Consider the following 15,644-nt stretch of genomic DNA (forward strand, 5'->3'; position numbering starts at 1 on the left):
TGTCTAAACATTCAATAATATCACCATTGGTAATTTGAATTAAGAACTGACTTATCATGTAGAAGATAGACAAAACTTTTTCATTAATGTCACTTGTTCTTTTATACATGTGCTTAGTGCATTCTATTTCCTCCCATTCTATCTTCTCTCTCTCTCTCTCTCTTCTCTCTCTCTCTCTGTCTTTCTCTCTCTGTGTCTTTCTCTATGTCTCTGTCTGTCTGTCTCTGTTTCTCTCTGTCTCTGTCTCTGTCTGTCTGTCTGTCTGTCTGTCTGCCTCTCTCTCTCTCTCTCTCTCTCTCTCTCTTTCTCTCTCTCTCTCACACACACACACACACACACGCACACAGATACACATACTTTCCTGTCCCTTTTCCCTCTAGGCCTCCTTCTCACAGTCATATCTTTTTGTTTTGTGACCCACTGATTTTAACCAGGACTATATTTCTAAACAATTTTAGTAATTACAAATGATGCTCTATGCCCACGAGTATATGGGTAGCACAAAATGGATTGGACAAAAAAGAAACAAAGTTGGGAGTGGGTTAGGGAGGTGAGGGGTGGGTCTGGGAGGACCTAAAGGGAGGAGTTGGGGTGAATATGATTAAAATACATTGTATGGATTATTAATAAAATATTAAAAATAATGTACCAGATATGAAGAAGTTCAGTCTTTTTTTATTAGATATTTTCTTTATTTACATGTCATATGATATCTCCTTTCCCAGTTCCCCTCCAAAAATAAAATAAAATAAAATAAAAATAAACAAAAACAAAAACAAAACCCCCCTGTTCCCTTCTCCCTTCCCCTCCTCACCAACTCACCCTCTCCCACTTCCTGACTCTGGCATTCCCCTACACTGGGGCATAGAACCTTTCACAGGGCCAAGGGCTTCACCTCCCATTAATGACTGACTTGGCCATCCTCTGCTCTACCTGGGAATCCTTCCCATATTCAGTCATCAAATCCAGACACTATTGTGGATGCCAGCAAGTACTGGCTGACAGGAGCCTGATATAGCTGTCTCCTAAGAGGCTCTGACAGTACCCAGCTAATACAGAAGTAGAGGCTTACAGCCATCCATTGGACTGAGTACAGGGTCCCCAATAAAGGAGCTAGAGAAAGGACCCAAGGAGCTGAAGGGTTTGCAGCCCCTTAGGATCCCCTAGTTAGGATGAACTAACTAGTACCCTCAGTGCTCCCAGGGACTAAACCACTAACCAAAGAAGTCATTCTTTAGAAAAACAAATGCAAAACTGCCCTCTAAAACTTGTACACATGGTGAACTGGGGGGGATGTAGTTAGAGAGAGGTCCATGCAAAAGGGCCAGAGACTTCAACAGATCCTAACACCTCACCATGAGAGGCAGCATTAAGAGAAGAAAAATAGCATCCACTTCAGTCTAGAACAAATTTTCCTTTTCCGTTATAACATTTACATTTTAATGCCTCATATTTACCGTAAATATGATTCTGCATCTGTCTAGGTTATAAGGCCCTTTCCATCTAGGGTGCACTTTCTCTTTGCTTATACAATCTAGGAAGTGTCTCTCTCAAAATAGGATGGGAAGAAATGGCACAAACATCCCAAATATCCCTGAGGCAATCTCTCTAGCATAACGAGCAGTGTGCTTGTAACTAGACTGGAGTAGTAATGACAGAGTCGCATGATTTCTGTGTCTCACGTATGAAAAGAAATGCTAAAAGTGACATTAGAAAGCCCAAAATACTTGCATCTGAAGTGTGTGGAATTTCTAAATCTGGGCATTAAATGGGAAAAATAAAAGATAAATTTGTAAAAATTTCCATACTCACAAAAGAAAAGAAATTAAGATAACGTAAGTCAAGCAAGCCAAATCAAACCAAACCAAACAAAAAAGCAAAACAAAAAACCCAAACCAATAATACCCAAGCATTAAGTATTGATAAAATGATACATTACACAGCATCAAAATTCAAGACATTTGAACTTCAAAAGGTGCTATGAAGAAAATGAAAAGATGCGCCACAGACTAGGATACCATTTCTGGAAGCATATATGTAATGTAGGAGAGAATATAGGATATATATATATATAATATAGGAGAGCAAGCAAAGACTCTTCATAGCTCCATAAGATAGACATGCTATCACACTGAAGAAGAAACTTGAACAGTACAATGCACATGATAAAGAGTTGCTTGATGTTTTTAAGCAATTGAAAAATGCAATCACGATCTGGGTGAGCAAGCCCTCCATACTGACTGCCATGGTTGCCCCAAGTAAGTCAACAATGACCACCACCATCAAGGATTCAGAGAAATGGGGATGCTCATTCACTGCTGGTGAGAGTCTAAAATAGTACACCCATTTTGGAAAACAATTAGGAAGTACCTCAAAGTCAAGCGTGAAAGAGCATAAGACCTAACAGGTCCCCATCCAAGCAAAACCTGCATTCACAAGCCAGACATGCATGAAAATGTTCATGTTAGTGTTGTGAGAATGTCCACAACTAGAAACAGCCCAAGTGTCTGCCACTGCCCAAACGCACAGACTACGCTGTGTCCATGGGGTTCAAGCCCTGAGGTCTTTTTTTGTTTAGGGCTGAGAGATAACCATGCTCCTGACAGATGGACAGTTTCCAGGTTCGTATAATACTTCCTCTTTTGTTTAAAAGTTGGGCTGCTACCACTTGTAATTAAAAATGTTTTGATGAAACAAATATTTTGACGCACTGTTCTCAACAGTCAAAACATTTCTGGAAGAACTCAAAGAGGTTAAATGAAAAGTAAAATAAAACAATCCACCAAAAGATGGAAGTAAATATTATCTTTCTCTTTGGACAGGGACTTTCTAAACCTAAGAGTAATTTATAAAGAACCAAAGTGGTGACAGTATAACCCTCAGTGGAAGAAAATCCAATCGCCAATAAACACACTACTCTGAAGCCTGGGAGTAATTAAGGCCCAAACCCAAAGGAGATATAGTGTGACCAGCAAAATGAATTGGGACATTAAAGCAATACATAAAGCTATTTAATGTACCCTGCACTGAACACTTTCAGAAACCAGGGAGAGCAAGGACATTAATTTTCAACAAACAAAACCAACAGGGTACTGGAGAAATAGCTCAGTGGCTAGAGTAACCTGATGCTCTTCTAGGAGACAGGAATTAGGATCGCAGCACATATGTTATGCCATGTGACTTACAGCCACTTGTTACTCCAGATCCAGGGGATCTGACACCATCTTCAGGACTCCATGAGCATTCACCCATACATGTTTCTGTGCATGCACACGCACAGATGATGAAATGCAAGTTGGTACCATTTGGTTATTTTCATCATTATTATCTCAGAGGGAATGGTAAGATCCTTGGAGGAACATTCAGAGGGGTTCATGAGGCATTATTGTTATAACTGAAATGCTCCCACCACATGGTTACATTGCATAAACTATGGGACACTTGGAAGCAGACTGTGATTGCACTCCTGAAGAATTTTAGAACACCCCAAGAATATATATCCAGTTATTGCATGGAAGTCACATGGGGAGATGTGAACAGATGCCTACCTACCCAATAAGGCTCCAATGACAGACCATACACAGTATCCCTAACATTCCACTTGACAGACCAGTGTACTTATTGGCTCTACTTAGAGAGTGGGTGAGGCTTTACTGACAGGAGTAAAGCAGCCTGGCCAGAAAGTCTCCCCTCAGCATGGGTAACAACTTCCAGGAGCTGCATAGATGGAATCTCTCCTCTTGAGTTTCACAATCTATATACTTTATCATCTTAGCATGTGCAGTTGGGACACAACTACAGATATCTGAATCAGAAGTGGAGTAAGAAAGCAATGCCAGCAGACCAGAGCCCAAGGGTGTCTTGCAAGTGGTTAAGCTGCTTTGAGGACAATGGCAATGGCTACCATGTTCAGAGAAGAGCTTTACACAACACTGTGTTAAGTAAAATGAGAAATCCCCCATGTCTCATAACAGCTCACAATATGATCTCAATTCCTGTCTTCAGAACCCACACACAGAAGGAAGTTAGCAAACAGTGATGGGTCACCTCTGGGTGATTTGGCTTCTCTTCTTTAAGTACTAATGTTTCTCTAACAGACACACTAAAGAAAAACTTCCAGATACTTGCTGGCTCTGTCCTTGTCCAGTAAATCACCTTCAAAGACTCTTGCATCAATTATATTTCACCTATGTGCAGTTTTTTCCGGGGAAATTAAGAGGTGCTCAAAATTGATAAGCAGTTGATTAAAACTACTTAATATAGTACAGGGCAGAAAGGGGCATTTGTGTGTGAAGGGGAGGGAAGAAAACGGGAGGGGAACAGAAGATCACCCAAGGCTAAGGGACAACCTAGAAGAATTGCTTTTGTTCAGCCTGAGAAAACATTTCCATTTGGTTCCTCAATTTAATGCTGTACCTAAGTCCCGTGACAGCGACTGAGCCTACTTACATATTCAAGTCCCATCCAGGCAGTAGGAAATTCCAAAGACACAGGCAGAATCAGTCGGATGTACTGTACACGGGTGTGCTTTTAATGAATGTGCAAAGGTTGTATGGATCAATTGTTCATTTGATTAATTCTTCTGGCAGGAGTGAATTAAATGTCCTGATGATACACACAAGTAAAGGCTAAATGCTTTCTAAAATGTGACTTCCTATGTGGAGACCAATTTTGTTTCTCTTCCTCCTCTTCCTCCTCCTTCTCCTCCTCTTCCTCCTTCTCCTTCTCCTCCATCTCTTCCTTTTTTACTGGGTAAAATATTCCTTGAGATAATAATGGAAGTTAATGAGAAAGGGGAGCTCTTGTAAATATTCAACTACATAGACTCTGTCAGAAAGTCATCTAATATGCAAAATGAGGTCAAGGTTTATATCACATTCACCAATATTTTCAGCAAATCCTCCTTTCAAATTGTCATTTGCAATATTCCACAGAAGAGGGGATAAATCCTTGTTTTAGAAACAATTCGTTGCCAAGCCGAGTACTCCCAACTCTCCCAACGGCATTTTGCATGAGGGTACCAACGCCATCTAAATCCCAAAGTACTAATTATCTTCTTCAGCTCTCAGGCAAGTGCCAAGAGCCAGGGATATAGGAGGCTCATACTTCCTATGACTCAAAATGATGTGTATGATGGGTCAGCAGAAAGAAAAGAAAGTTTAAGTCTGAATGCTATGGGAAAGCAGCATCCATCCATACCCCAGGCCTTGGAACTTATTTCCCTGCATGGGCTTGGGAAGTCCTTCCTGAGTGCCTGTTATGGCTGAAAACAAGTGTTAAGTTCTGAGAGCAGAGCAAGGCAAACCAAAGTCAAGGCTGTCACAGGACATGCCATCTAGAGTAGGAGACAGACATTAATCAAACTGCTCAAACATGTAATGGCTTCATTATATTGTTTCAAGTGATATAATTTCCCTAACTATTAGCTCATATTCCATGGCAAGCCAGAAAACTCACAGTAAAAAGAAATGTGCTGCTAGATTTCTTTCAAATGATGGATGTCTTACTGAGAGTCACAATTGTAAAAGAGGTTTGGAGAATCCTGTCTTAATGTACCTTGAATTGGGGAAAACTTCCTTCACCTCAAAGTGAAGGAGCCCCAGAGGTAATACAGTCCAAGTAAAACCCCAAGTTAACTTCACCTTGATGCTGCCTGTTCTGATGATTGTCAACTTCTGGGTTTTGCCACCATTCATTCATTCATTCATTCATTCATTGCTACCAGGTGCTAGTGATTTTACATCCAAGGCAGATGCAAGTCCCTCATCTCAGAGAGAAAGCAAGCAAATAGATCACTTCAGAAGGCAGGGAAAATTAGGAGAAGGACTGCAAGAGGTTTGATAAGGACTGCCTGCTATATGTGCACATAAGATGGAAGAGGCTGCTTCTTAGAAATGGTGGTCAGGGAAGGATTAGGAGCCATGGTGGAATAAACGACCTGGAGGAAGAAACTCCAGGCACAAAATTCCAAGTTGGAATGAACCTCTGGTGATGAGTAGAAAGGAGGTTTTGAAGTGTTGAAGACAGTACAGCCATAGAGGAGCAGGAGGATTGGCAGGGATTATACCATGTCCTGCAAGGACTTGAGACTTTAGTTGAAGTGCTTTGGGGAGCTACTGAAATCAGGGATGCAGCCTCATGAGGATCATACAGAAAAGGAGTCAGGGAGTCTAGGTGTAAGAGACTTTTCAAACTGGGCATGAAAATGAATGAAGGATGAGGAAAACATGGAATCAAACAAGCCAAGACCTCTTCATTCATAGAGGATGCTGGGTATCTACACTTTCCCAGTTCCATAAATAGTGGTCAGTTTAAGTCACTTGAAAATGTTCATCAGATAATTTGGAAATGTATGGGAGGATTTGAGTGTAAGACAGATGATACCACTTCAAATGGTAGCTAGGCGGTTGGTGGGATGGCTCTGTTGGTAAAGTGCTGTGTTGGTTTGAATATGCTTGGCCCATATGGGAAGTGACACTATTAGGAGGTATGGCCTTATCGGTATGGCTGTGTTAGGGAAAGCATGTTACTGTGGAGGCTTTGAGGTGATATATAAGCTCAATCTCTGTCCTGTGTAAAACACAATAGCTTCCTCCTGGCCACCTTTGGATCAAGAAACATGTCTGCCTGCAGGCTGCCATCCTTCCTGGCATGGTGATAATGGACTGAACCTCTGAAACTGGAAGCCAGCCCCAAAGAAATGTTTTCCTTTATAAGAGTGGCCTTAGTCATGGTGTCTGTTCATAGCAGTAAAACCCTAAGACAAGTACTTATCTTGTAAGCATGAGGACTTGAGTTCAATCCTCAGAGTCTGCATGATCTAGTAGTACACACTTGTAACTCTAGCACTAGAGAGGCAGAAGCAGGTGGATTCCTGGAGCTGCTCAGCCAGATTAACCTACTTGGCAAGTTCCCAGGCCAGTGACAGACCCTGTTCAAAAGTAAACCAAAACAAAAACCCCCAAATCCAAAACAACAAAAAGGTAGGAAATGCCTGAAGAATAATATTTAAGGATGTCTTCTTCACACACTAGCAAACACACACACACACACACACACACATGCACATACACACACATACACACACGTGTACACACATGTACACACACATGCACACACGTGTACACACACATGTACATACACGTACACAAACACATAAACACATACACACACACATACACACACATGCACACACACATACACACACATGCACACACATGCACACATACACAAAGGAGAGAAAATTAAGGAAAATAAATCATGGCACATTTCATTTTAGCTCACAGTGTATGACAATCCTTTGTTACTCAGATGAGCTACTCTTTCAGAAGAGATGTTGTGTGCAATGGATGTACAAGGAGAAGGCACAGAGAACAGACATCTCAGGAGAACTAAAATACTGTGTCTCATGACATTTCCTTGTGCCCTCTTCTCTTCATCCCCACTCCACTGCTGGATACAATTTTGTAAGGTACAATGCTCATCATTACTTATTGGGTAAAGAACACATCTTTTACATTCCTAGTCTGAATGTGGTGACTGGATGCCTTTCCCAAAGTCTGCATTCCACCCTACTCCAAGGTCTCTCATTTCCATGACTTTTCGAGCAACATTCCAGTAATGATTACCTATAGTTCTTTCACTTAGGGGGTGTCTACTTTGACAATAGACAAATGTGCTGTGTGTGGTGGTGCAGGCCTGAGGAAGGATTATCACACATTCACAGCCAATATATAGTGCATTCCAGGGAGACTGTCTTAAAAAGTCCAGACAAACAAAACATATACTAGAGTCCCTTTTACCAGCAAGAGTAGTACAGACACAGATTTTGCATGATGGCCACCCTGACAGTCTCCCCCTGGGTCCATCATGTCCTGAAGGTCCAGACCAGGCAATTTTTTTATTGTTGCTCAGTCCCTTCTAGATATTGCTTTCTTCCTGCTTTGACGGGAGCCTCTGTGCTCAGAGGGTGCACTCTGTGTCCCATCCCTGGGAATTCACAGCAAATGGCTTTGAGTCTTAGTTGAGTCTGAGGTCTAGTACTTTTCCCCTCTTTGTGCTATTTAAATTTGTATCTGCATGTGTTTAATTTCTCCCACTAGGATTGGTATTTAAGGGTAGGGGATATTTTAGTTATCTGGAAATACCAGTAACCAGCTCAGTGTGCTGCCTGAATTCATCCATGGATAGAATAGGATAAAGGATAAGGAATGTGTTCCCTTGAAACACTGAAAACACCTTTAATGGCTGCAAGTATGTTCCTTATAGTATTTTGTTCTGAAGGTGAGGGGTGATGAAGAAATGTGCCAGTTGAGAATGCATACATATTTTCAAACAAAAGAACTGGGGACTAACTCCGGGTCTCATGTTCTCAGGGTGAGCACTTTACCACCTCAGATACATCCCAGCCTCTTCTCATTAGAATTAATCTTACCCTCAGGAGTTGGGGGAATCATTTGAGGTATGCATTACTATCTCTGCTTGACAGTGAGTGGGAAGACCAAATTCGAGGTCACTTTTGGCATGGGTAAGCAGCTGAGACATGTTGGATCTGGTATTGGAAATTTGGTGTGCCTCATGGCCTCAGTAATTCTTCAAGTAAGTCATGGCTCATAGATTGCCTCTGAGGCTTACTCTAAGGAGACTACTTTGCATTCTTTTTAGTTTTATTTTATGACTTCTGGGTGGAAAGCAAGATTCTCCCTGAAGCTGTGTGAACAGACAGGAAATTATAGTGACCTTGATTAAGGATGACCACTTGTTAGCCTGACCAGAAATAAAAAGATCAATTAGTAGCTGGCACCAGCACATACCTATCAGTCAAAGGTGTGATCACTAGGCGAGGTGTATTTCCCAGGTACTCATAGGAATATAGAAATTGGGCATCACAGATGTTAGCAAAGCAGTGCTTGGCCTCATCATCCCAACGATGGCGTAGCTGTGACAGCCAGAGGAAAGCCTGGGCATTGTCAACCTAAAGGAGGAGTGGCAGATCATGTGCATGAGTTACAGCGCTTAGCAGATAGGTAGCCATCTGTTCACAGGAATGGAAGCCTCTACGCAGCTTGCATGTTGTCTGATACTTGAGAGTGCAGGATCCTCAGCCAGTAGCATAGAAAAGCATAGGCAGTTCTAATTACTGATGCTTCCCATCTTACATGGGGGTTACATCCTGATAATAAACTCATGATAGATTGAAATGTTTTAAGTGGAAAATGAATTTGATCTGCTTATCCTATTAAACATCATAACCACCTTACACGGTGAAAATATTTTCATTACCCTATCGTTAGATAAAACCATTTTACATAATGTCCATTATATGATTGTGTTAAATAGTTCCTGTTATTAATTATGTACTATAGTAGAAGTATAGTTTCTAATAAGTGCATATCACTTTTCTACCTCCATAAAGTCAAATCACCGTAAGCTGAGCCATCATAAACCAAGGACTACCCCTATACTATTGTGCTGGAAGTTTTGAAAGGTAGCAGGAACTCCCATGATCCTCATCCAGCTGATGTGCAGACCCAGGGCTATATTGGAGCTGTCTAGATGGAGCTTCTGCATATATACCTGGTGATACAGTGCCTACCTTTTGAGCAATCATCTTGGCTACCACATCCCGGGCATGCACATCGATGGTACATATGGTCATGATTTTCTGCCTGTCTCCCTTGGAGAGCTGCCCAATTAGCATGGTGATGAGGGTTTTGAGTTGGGTCACTTGCTTCTTATAATAGTCCTTCATGGCACTCTCATAGCCTTCCTCCAGCCTGGCAAATGCAATGCCCACCTCTGTTGTCCACCAGATCTGAGTGCAGGTCAGAGCCACCTGTGGTACCAAGAGCTGCTTAGTAAAGCCGTTACCAGGGCTGTTTCCAAGCAACCCACTCGCAACACAGCAAGAGTTCAGGATGTGACTGTGTGGGTGACAGGCCCCTTCCCTCCCTCTTTCCTGATCATTGACTAAGGCAACCATATGCTCTAAGTCCTCAGAGATGTGAACTAATTACAACACAAATGAGAAGAGCACATTCTGCTCTTGAAAGCTGGATCATGGTTGAGAACAGCCAAAGGCTTTCTCTGGCTGATGTTGCGGTTTCTAGGAATAGCTACAGGCATAACCTCTTGTTTTCCAAAGATGGTACCTCTACCACATATGGGAGTACAGCACACTGACTGAGCATCTCAATGATGCTCAGCCTTTGATCTCTTTGTGGCCCAAGCATTCTCCTTCAGGAGTATACATTTGCTTGTTCTTAATATTTTCACCACATCTTTAATTTCTCAAAATATATAACCTGAAAATGAGTAGTTTTGAAGGTCAGGTGAGAACAAGATACAATGTGCTCATTATGCTTGTATTTGTCAGAGATTAAAAATAAACATGGAAAGGGGGATTTGAATCAACATTTCTTCTGTTGACTGGGAACTTGCACATGGCAAAATACATCCTTTTGAGTATTTACAGTGGAGAATTTAGATGCATTGCTCATCAGTTGTTCCACTGGAGTTTGGAGACATTGCAGGAGGTATGATTTTTTTTAGCTCAAAATTGTAATACAGGACTCCTGCTATTAGAAATCTTCATGGGAGTTATTCTCTTTATGAAACAGGAATAGTTGTTGTAAGCTGTCCCATCTATTAGTTTGTGTTTTCTTATGAGATTGCATTATCTGCAATGGAGCTTTATCAGATGGCCTGATGGGATACATTTCTCTCTACAGCCCAGTTTCTCCATGATCTCTTTACACACACCATCCTTTCTACTTTCTACACACTTCTTTGTGGTCTGGTCCATTGTTCTCTGCTGAAATGGCCTCATTAAGTCATCCAGGGACAGACAGACTTCATCCTTGTTTTGCTTGATCTTATAGAAGTAACTAGTAATTTGTTCTTCTGCTACCAACATTTCATTTTCAATTTCATGATGACTGACCTGGACTTTCCTTTTAAGAAGATTCTTTGCTCCTTTTCTTTATTGGCCCTTCCTCACTACTCAGGCACTTGGTGACATTCAGAGATTGGTGCTATACCCTCTTCTCATTCCACCAAATACCCACCATCACTCTAATCTAATTCTACAGTTTCATTTATTTCTACTTGTCCACAACACCCAGCTAGATCAACACCACTACTAACTACCCTATTACTACAATGCAAGAAGAGTTGTATACTGCAGCCAGGGTCATTTAAAACCTTCATTTGTTTTTTTAATTGAGACCTTCTTGAGAAACATAGGCAGAATTCAGTTAAAATTTGGGGTCAAGACAGTCTTCGTAATATAGTTCATAAGAAGTGGCTTCTAGTTTCCTCGATGGACCTCGTCACGTGCTTCCTGCCTCTCCCCTCCAGCTTCATTCATACTCAGTTCTTCTATATTCCTCTCTGCTCTTTAGCTTGTCCTAAATATATCTGCAGGAAGATAGTTTCAGACCTCACTAGCCAGTTATAGATGCCCATGGAGTCCTGGGCCTACCCTGTGATCTGACTAGCCATATTTACAAGTGCCTATGAATACCAGCAGGGCAGGATGCCTCATCTTGTTGCCTGTTGGGCTTTCTCTCATAGTCAGCAAAATCTGGCACATACAGTGTAAGGGAATTCAGTCTTTAATTGCTCATATATGTGTGTGTGTGTGTGTGTGTGTGTGTGTGTGTGTGTGTGTGTATAATTTTCCAAAGCAAAGATTGAATTCAATTATGGCTGTCAACCCCACTGCACTGTCTTCTGGTCCTCACAATAGTGTAGGATTCAAGCCTTTCCTATTGTGAAGCACAGGGTGGTTAGCTTGAGGCCCTTCACCCTCAGAAGGCCCACAGAGGCTGTTGGAGGAGAAAGACAGATGAGGACAGAAGCCCAGGAAGGTCCACCTGGGAAAATACCTGAGCTGGGTAATCAAACAGCCACTGATCTCTGGGCTTTTCCTCATAGGCAGTGACTCCCTCTGTCATCTCATGCCTCACAGTGGCTTTCATGTGACGAAGCACACGGTTCAACCATAGTTCAACCTGGAAGAAGAGCTCTGGGTTAGACTTCACAAGCCTGAGAAGGGTTGGTTGATACTATCTGTTTTCTTTCAGCCAGCCTGAGGGAGTGAAGACAACGAAGCTCCAGCATTGTATACAAATCTGATGCTAGAAGGCAACGGCAGGTGTTTTGTGATTATAATCTTGGATGTAATGAGTGGGAGCTAGGCTAATGTGCTAATATGGAACACAGAAGAAAATGGCAACAGGTGAAGGGGTGGTGGAATGCTAATTAGAGCTATACAAAGAACCCCAAATCTGGATCAAAGCAGATTTAGTTAATTCTCATGGACTTGTCTATACAGCATAAAGATGTTAGCTGGGTTTGCATTTCTCAGTTGAATGCTTTCTGGTCTTAATCTATCAAAAATGCATATTCTAAATTAGAATTCAAGGTTGCCAGCCACCTCTACCTAGTCGACAACTTTGGATTATTTTCTGATAGGAGAATTTCTCTCTGTAGAAACTTCTGAAAGATCTACTTGTCAGGTCATATTCTTCATGGGACATGAACCCCATTCCCCGAGGGACAATGCTTGGCTGTATCACTATAAATAATGAGCAGGGCAGGACTTTACTTCAGTAGTGCTGAAGGAGAAGGTGCTGTGTAAGGAAGGAATTATCCTATGATTCATGTGTCTGCAGTTAAATATGAGAGGCTTGGAGGTGCAGTGGGATGTCTTAGAGAAACAGTGTGTAGTAGGCTCTCTGAAAAAAAGAACTATGGGAGGAAGTGACTCTAGGTTATAGTAGCAGAGAGGACACATCTTATAAAAGGACATTTCTTCTTGGGGAAGGGATCTGAGTTCAAGATTCCCCTATGGGGTGCTTCAGGGGTGCCATCTTAATATGTTCTATCCTGTCAATCATTTGAAAATTCCCTCATAGATGACTGCAGTGACTGTTCGTATATATTTTATTTCTCTGAGTACTGGTGTCTTAGTCAGGGTTTCTATTCCTGCACAAACATCATGACCAAGAAGCAAGTTGTGGAGGAAAGGGTTTATTTAGCTTACTTCCACATTTTTATTTATCACAAAGGAAGTCAGGACTGGAACTCAAGCAGGTCAGGAAGCAGGAGCTGATGCAGAGGCCATGGAGGGATGTTCCTTACTGGCTTGCTTCTCCTGGCTTGCTCAGCCTGCTCTCTTATAGAACCCAAGACTTCCAGCCCAGGGATGGCACCACCCACAAGGGGCCCTACCCCTTTGATCACTAATTGAGGAAATGCCCCACAGCTGGGTCTCATGGAGTCATTTCCCCAACTGAAGTTTCTTTCTCTGTGATAACTCCATCCTGTGTCAAGTTGGCACACAAAACCAGCCAGTACAACTGGTCTCTCCTGAGTGAAGGAACAGAAATATTGACAAATACTTTTCTCGGAGAGAGGAAGGCATCAGAGGCAACTTCAGTGCGGACCCTAGTCAAGGAAAGCTGCTCTTCCAAGCTCTGGCTAGAAGGAAACTGATGTTCACTGAATTTGGTTTGAATGGGAATGGGTGGGGGAGGCATGAGGAGGGGAAGGGGATGTCACTTACCTGCCCACTGCAGTCACAGGGTTCACTGAAGGCCACATATTCGTCCTCTTTGCTATACATGCCAAGGCTTGTCTTAGTTGGATTCTGACAGGTATCTAACTGGAACTGCATCTTAGCCATGTTGTCAAAGAGCTTGGAAAGGTGACGCTGAACCTGAGAAAGGAAGCCATGGCAAAGGGTTTGAGAGGATGCATGGGAAGCCGATCATACTTGTCTAGGGCCTGCCAGAGGACAAGTCTAGCATAGCATAGGAAGGTGAATACCAAAAGTGTGGAAGGAACATTACAGCAATTGTGCAGATATGAAGATAGGGATCGTGTGAGCTGGGCAGAGATGACCAAAAGAATATAAAACTGGTGGGAATATTGCTACCATTGTGACTCCATCATGGGAGCCAGAGACCTCTTCTGAGACCAGAGAAGAGCAAACAGGTATGAACGTGAGTGAAAACACATATGTGTTTTAGATTTTTAACCTAAAGAGAAAAAAAACTATCATTTGGTTTTGCTCTCATTTAAATAAAAGAAAGGCAGGCCCTGTAAAGCACAAGATAGAAGATGGGTTGGTAAGAAAGAAAGTGAACATGCTCAAAATCAATTCACAGCAGTATTAACAGCACTCAAGGTTCAACTGACACAAAAACTAAATAAAGAAGTCCTGAAGAATGCCAGGGAAGTGGACCAAGAGCTAAGTCTACACTCAAAGAGAAAAGGGTTTCTGTAGCCAAAGACAACAGACCTCAGTTTACAGATACGGGAGCAGATCAGTGTAATAGAAATGCTTTAAAATTTAGTGGAAGAAAACTATCAAGACAACAGAAGCTATGGTTTCTCGGTAGGGTTAAATCTTAAGTGTCACAGTAAAATAACAAAATAAAACTAACAATAAACGAAATGTACTTTACATATTAATATAAATTTTGATTTCTATAGACCTCTAGATAAATAAATTACTGTCACTATGACTTCTAAGTTGATTCCTTCAGTTGCTTACACAGAAGAGGGGTCAGGAAATATTTCTACTGTGCTTCTTTCACTAGGATATGGAAGGAGTGGATTAATTACTAGAACTTAATGAGAAGTACCTTGGGTTCTAAAGCTGTAGAAAAGATGAGGATGGTCTGACCCTTTCTACACATGGAATTAGTACAACTGTAAGCAGAATGCTGGTATGACATATAGTTCAACTCGACTGTACCTGGGCCACTGGGGAAAATCAATCTACAGGCTAAAAACAGAAGGACCATGAATTCAAATACGATGCCCTTTAGTACTTGCTTCTTAACAACAAGCATACTTAAGACCTGCCGGATCTGACTTTGGCTCTGTTGAAGAAGCTCTCATGCATGGTTGGTAGCGATGCTAAGGGGACAGTTCCTGTGCAGTGAAGCATTGTAGTGCTAACAAGACTGCTGTGTATTTACTTTTAGCCAGCACTCTCTAGGAATATCTCTAGGTCTAGCAGATGGGTATCTAAAATACAAGGTTACCAATGCCACTTCACTTGAGATAGGGAAATAATGGTCATGTAATGGCACGACTACAATATACCAGCATAGAGTACCATGCGAATGTTGAAAAGGGGAGAGAGACAGAGAGAAAGAGAGACAGAGAGGGAATACTCAGATTAATATGGAGTACTTCCTAAGACATATAACTACGTTTATTAGAAAAGAACAAAGGACAAAACTAATGCCACGTACATGGATTCTCCATAGGCAGAGGCAGAAGCACCACAAGTTTAAGGTTGACTTGGACCACAGAGTGACACTCTGCCCTTCCCCCATAAAGACAGAGTGCAAACAAGATTATGCAGCATGCTACCATTTGTGTGAGGAAGAAGGGCTGAGGGAGGACTTAGCTAAGTGGATCTGAGCATGACCCTTCCAGTTTTGCAAAGAAGAACACAGGAAAGCTAAGTCAGGACCCAATGAAACCAGTGATGGGGAGAATGGAGGGAAGGTAGTGATGGTGGGAGACAACAGAGAAGATGCTCCTCAGAGATAAGTATCTTTTGACATGGTTTGGCTCTTGGAATCAAATAAGTGTTCTGTATACTAAAAGTATAAAAATAG

The 15,644-nt window shown here is 41.8% G+C and overlaps 1 protein-coding gene across 3 annotated transcripts in view; it reads right to left on the reverse strand.

The window, feature by feature from the left end:
- Window positions 1-15,644, reverse strand: part of Dnah9 (dynein axonemal heavy chain 9) — a 335,545-nt gene that overhangs the window by 226,789 nt on the left and 93,112 nt on the right. For 2 of the 3 annotated variants that reach the window (XM_031353939.1, XM_031353934.1), the window contains 4 exons: window positions 13,571-13,723; window positions 11,889-12,014; window positions 9,596-9,835; window positions 8,814-8,974 (listed from right to left, as the gene is read on the reverse strand). In XM_031353939.1, the coding sequence (XP_031209799.1) occupies window positions 8,814-8,974; window positions 9,596-9,835; window positions 11,889-12,014; window positions 13,571-13,723 (680 nt within the window). The remainder of the gene's footprint in view (window positions 1-8,813; window positions 8,975-9,595; window positions 9,836-11,888; window positions 12,015-13,570; window positions 13,724-15,644) is intronic. The other variant, XM_031353935.1, reaches the window with a different exon arrangement.

The sequence above is a fragment of the Mastomys coucha genome, unplaced genomic scaffold (assembly GCF_008632895.1).
Source record: "Mastomys coucha isolate ucsf_1 unplaced genomic scaffold, UCSF_Mcou_1 pScaffold5, whole genome shotgun sequence".
In the NCBI taxonomy this organism is placed as follows: domain Eukaryota; kingdom Metazoa; phylum Chordata; class Mammalia; order Rodentia; family Muridae; genus Mastomys; species Mastomys coucha.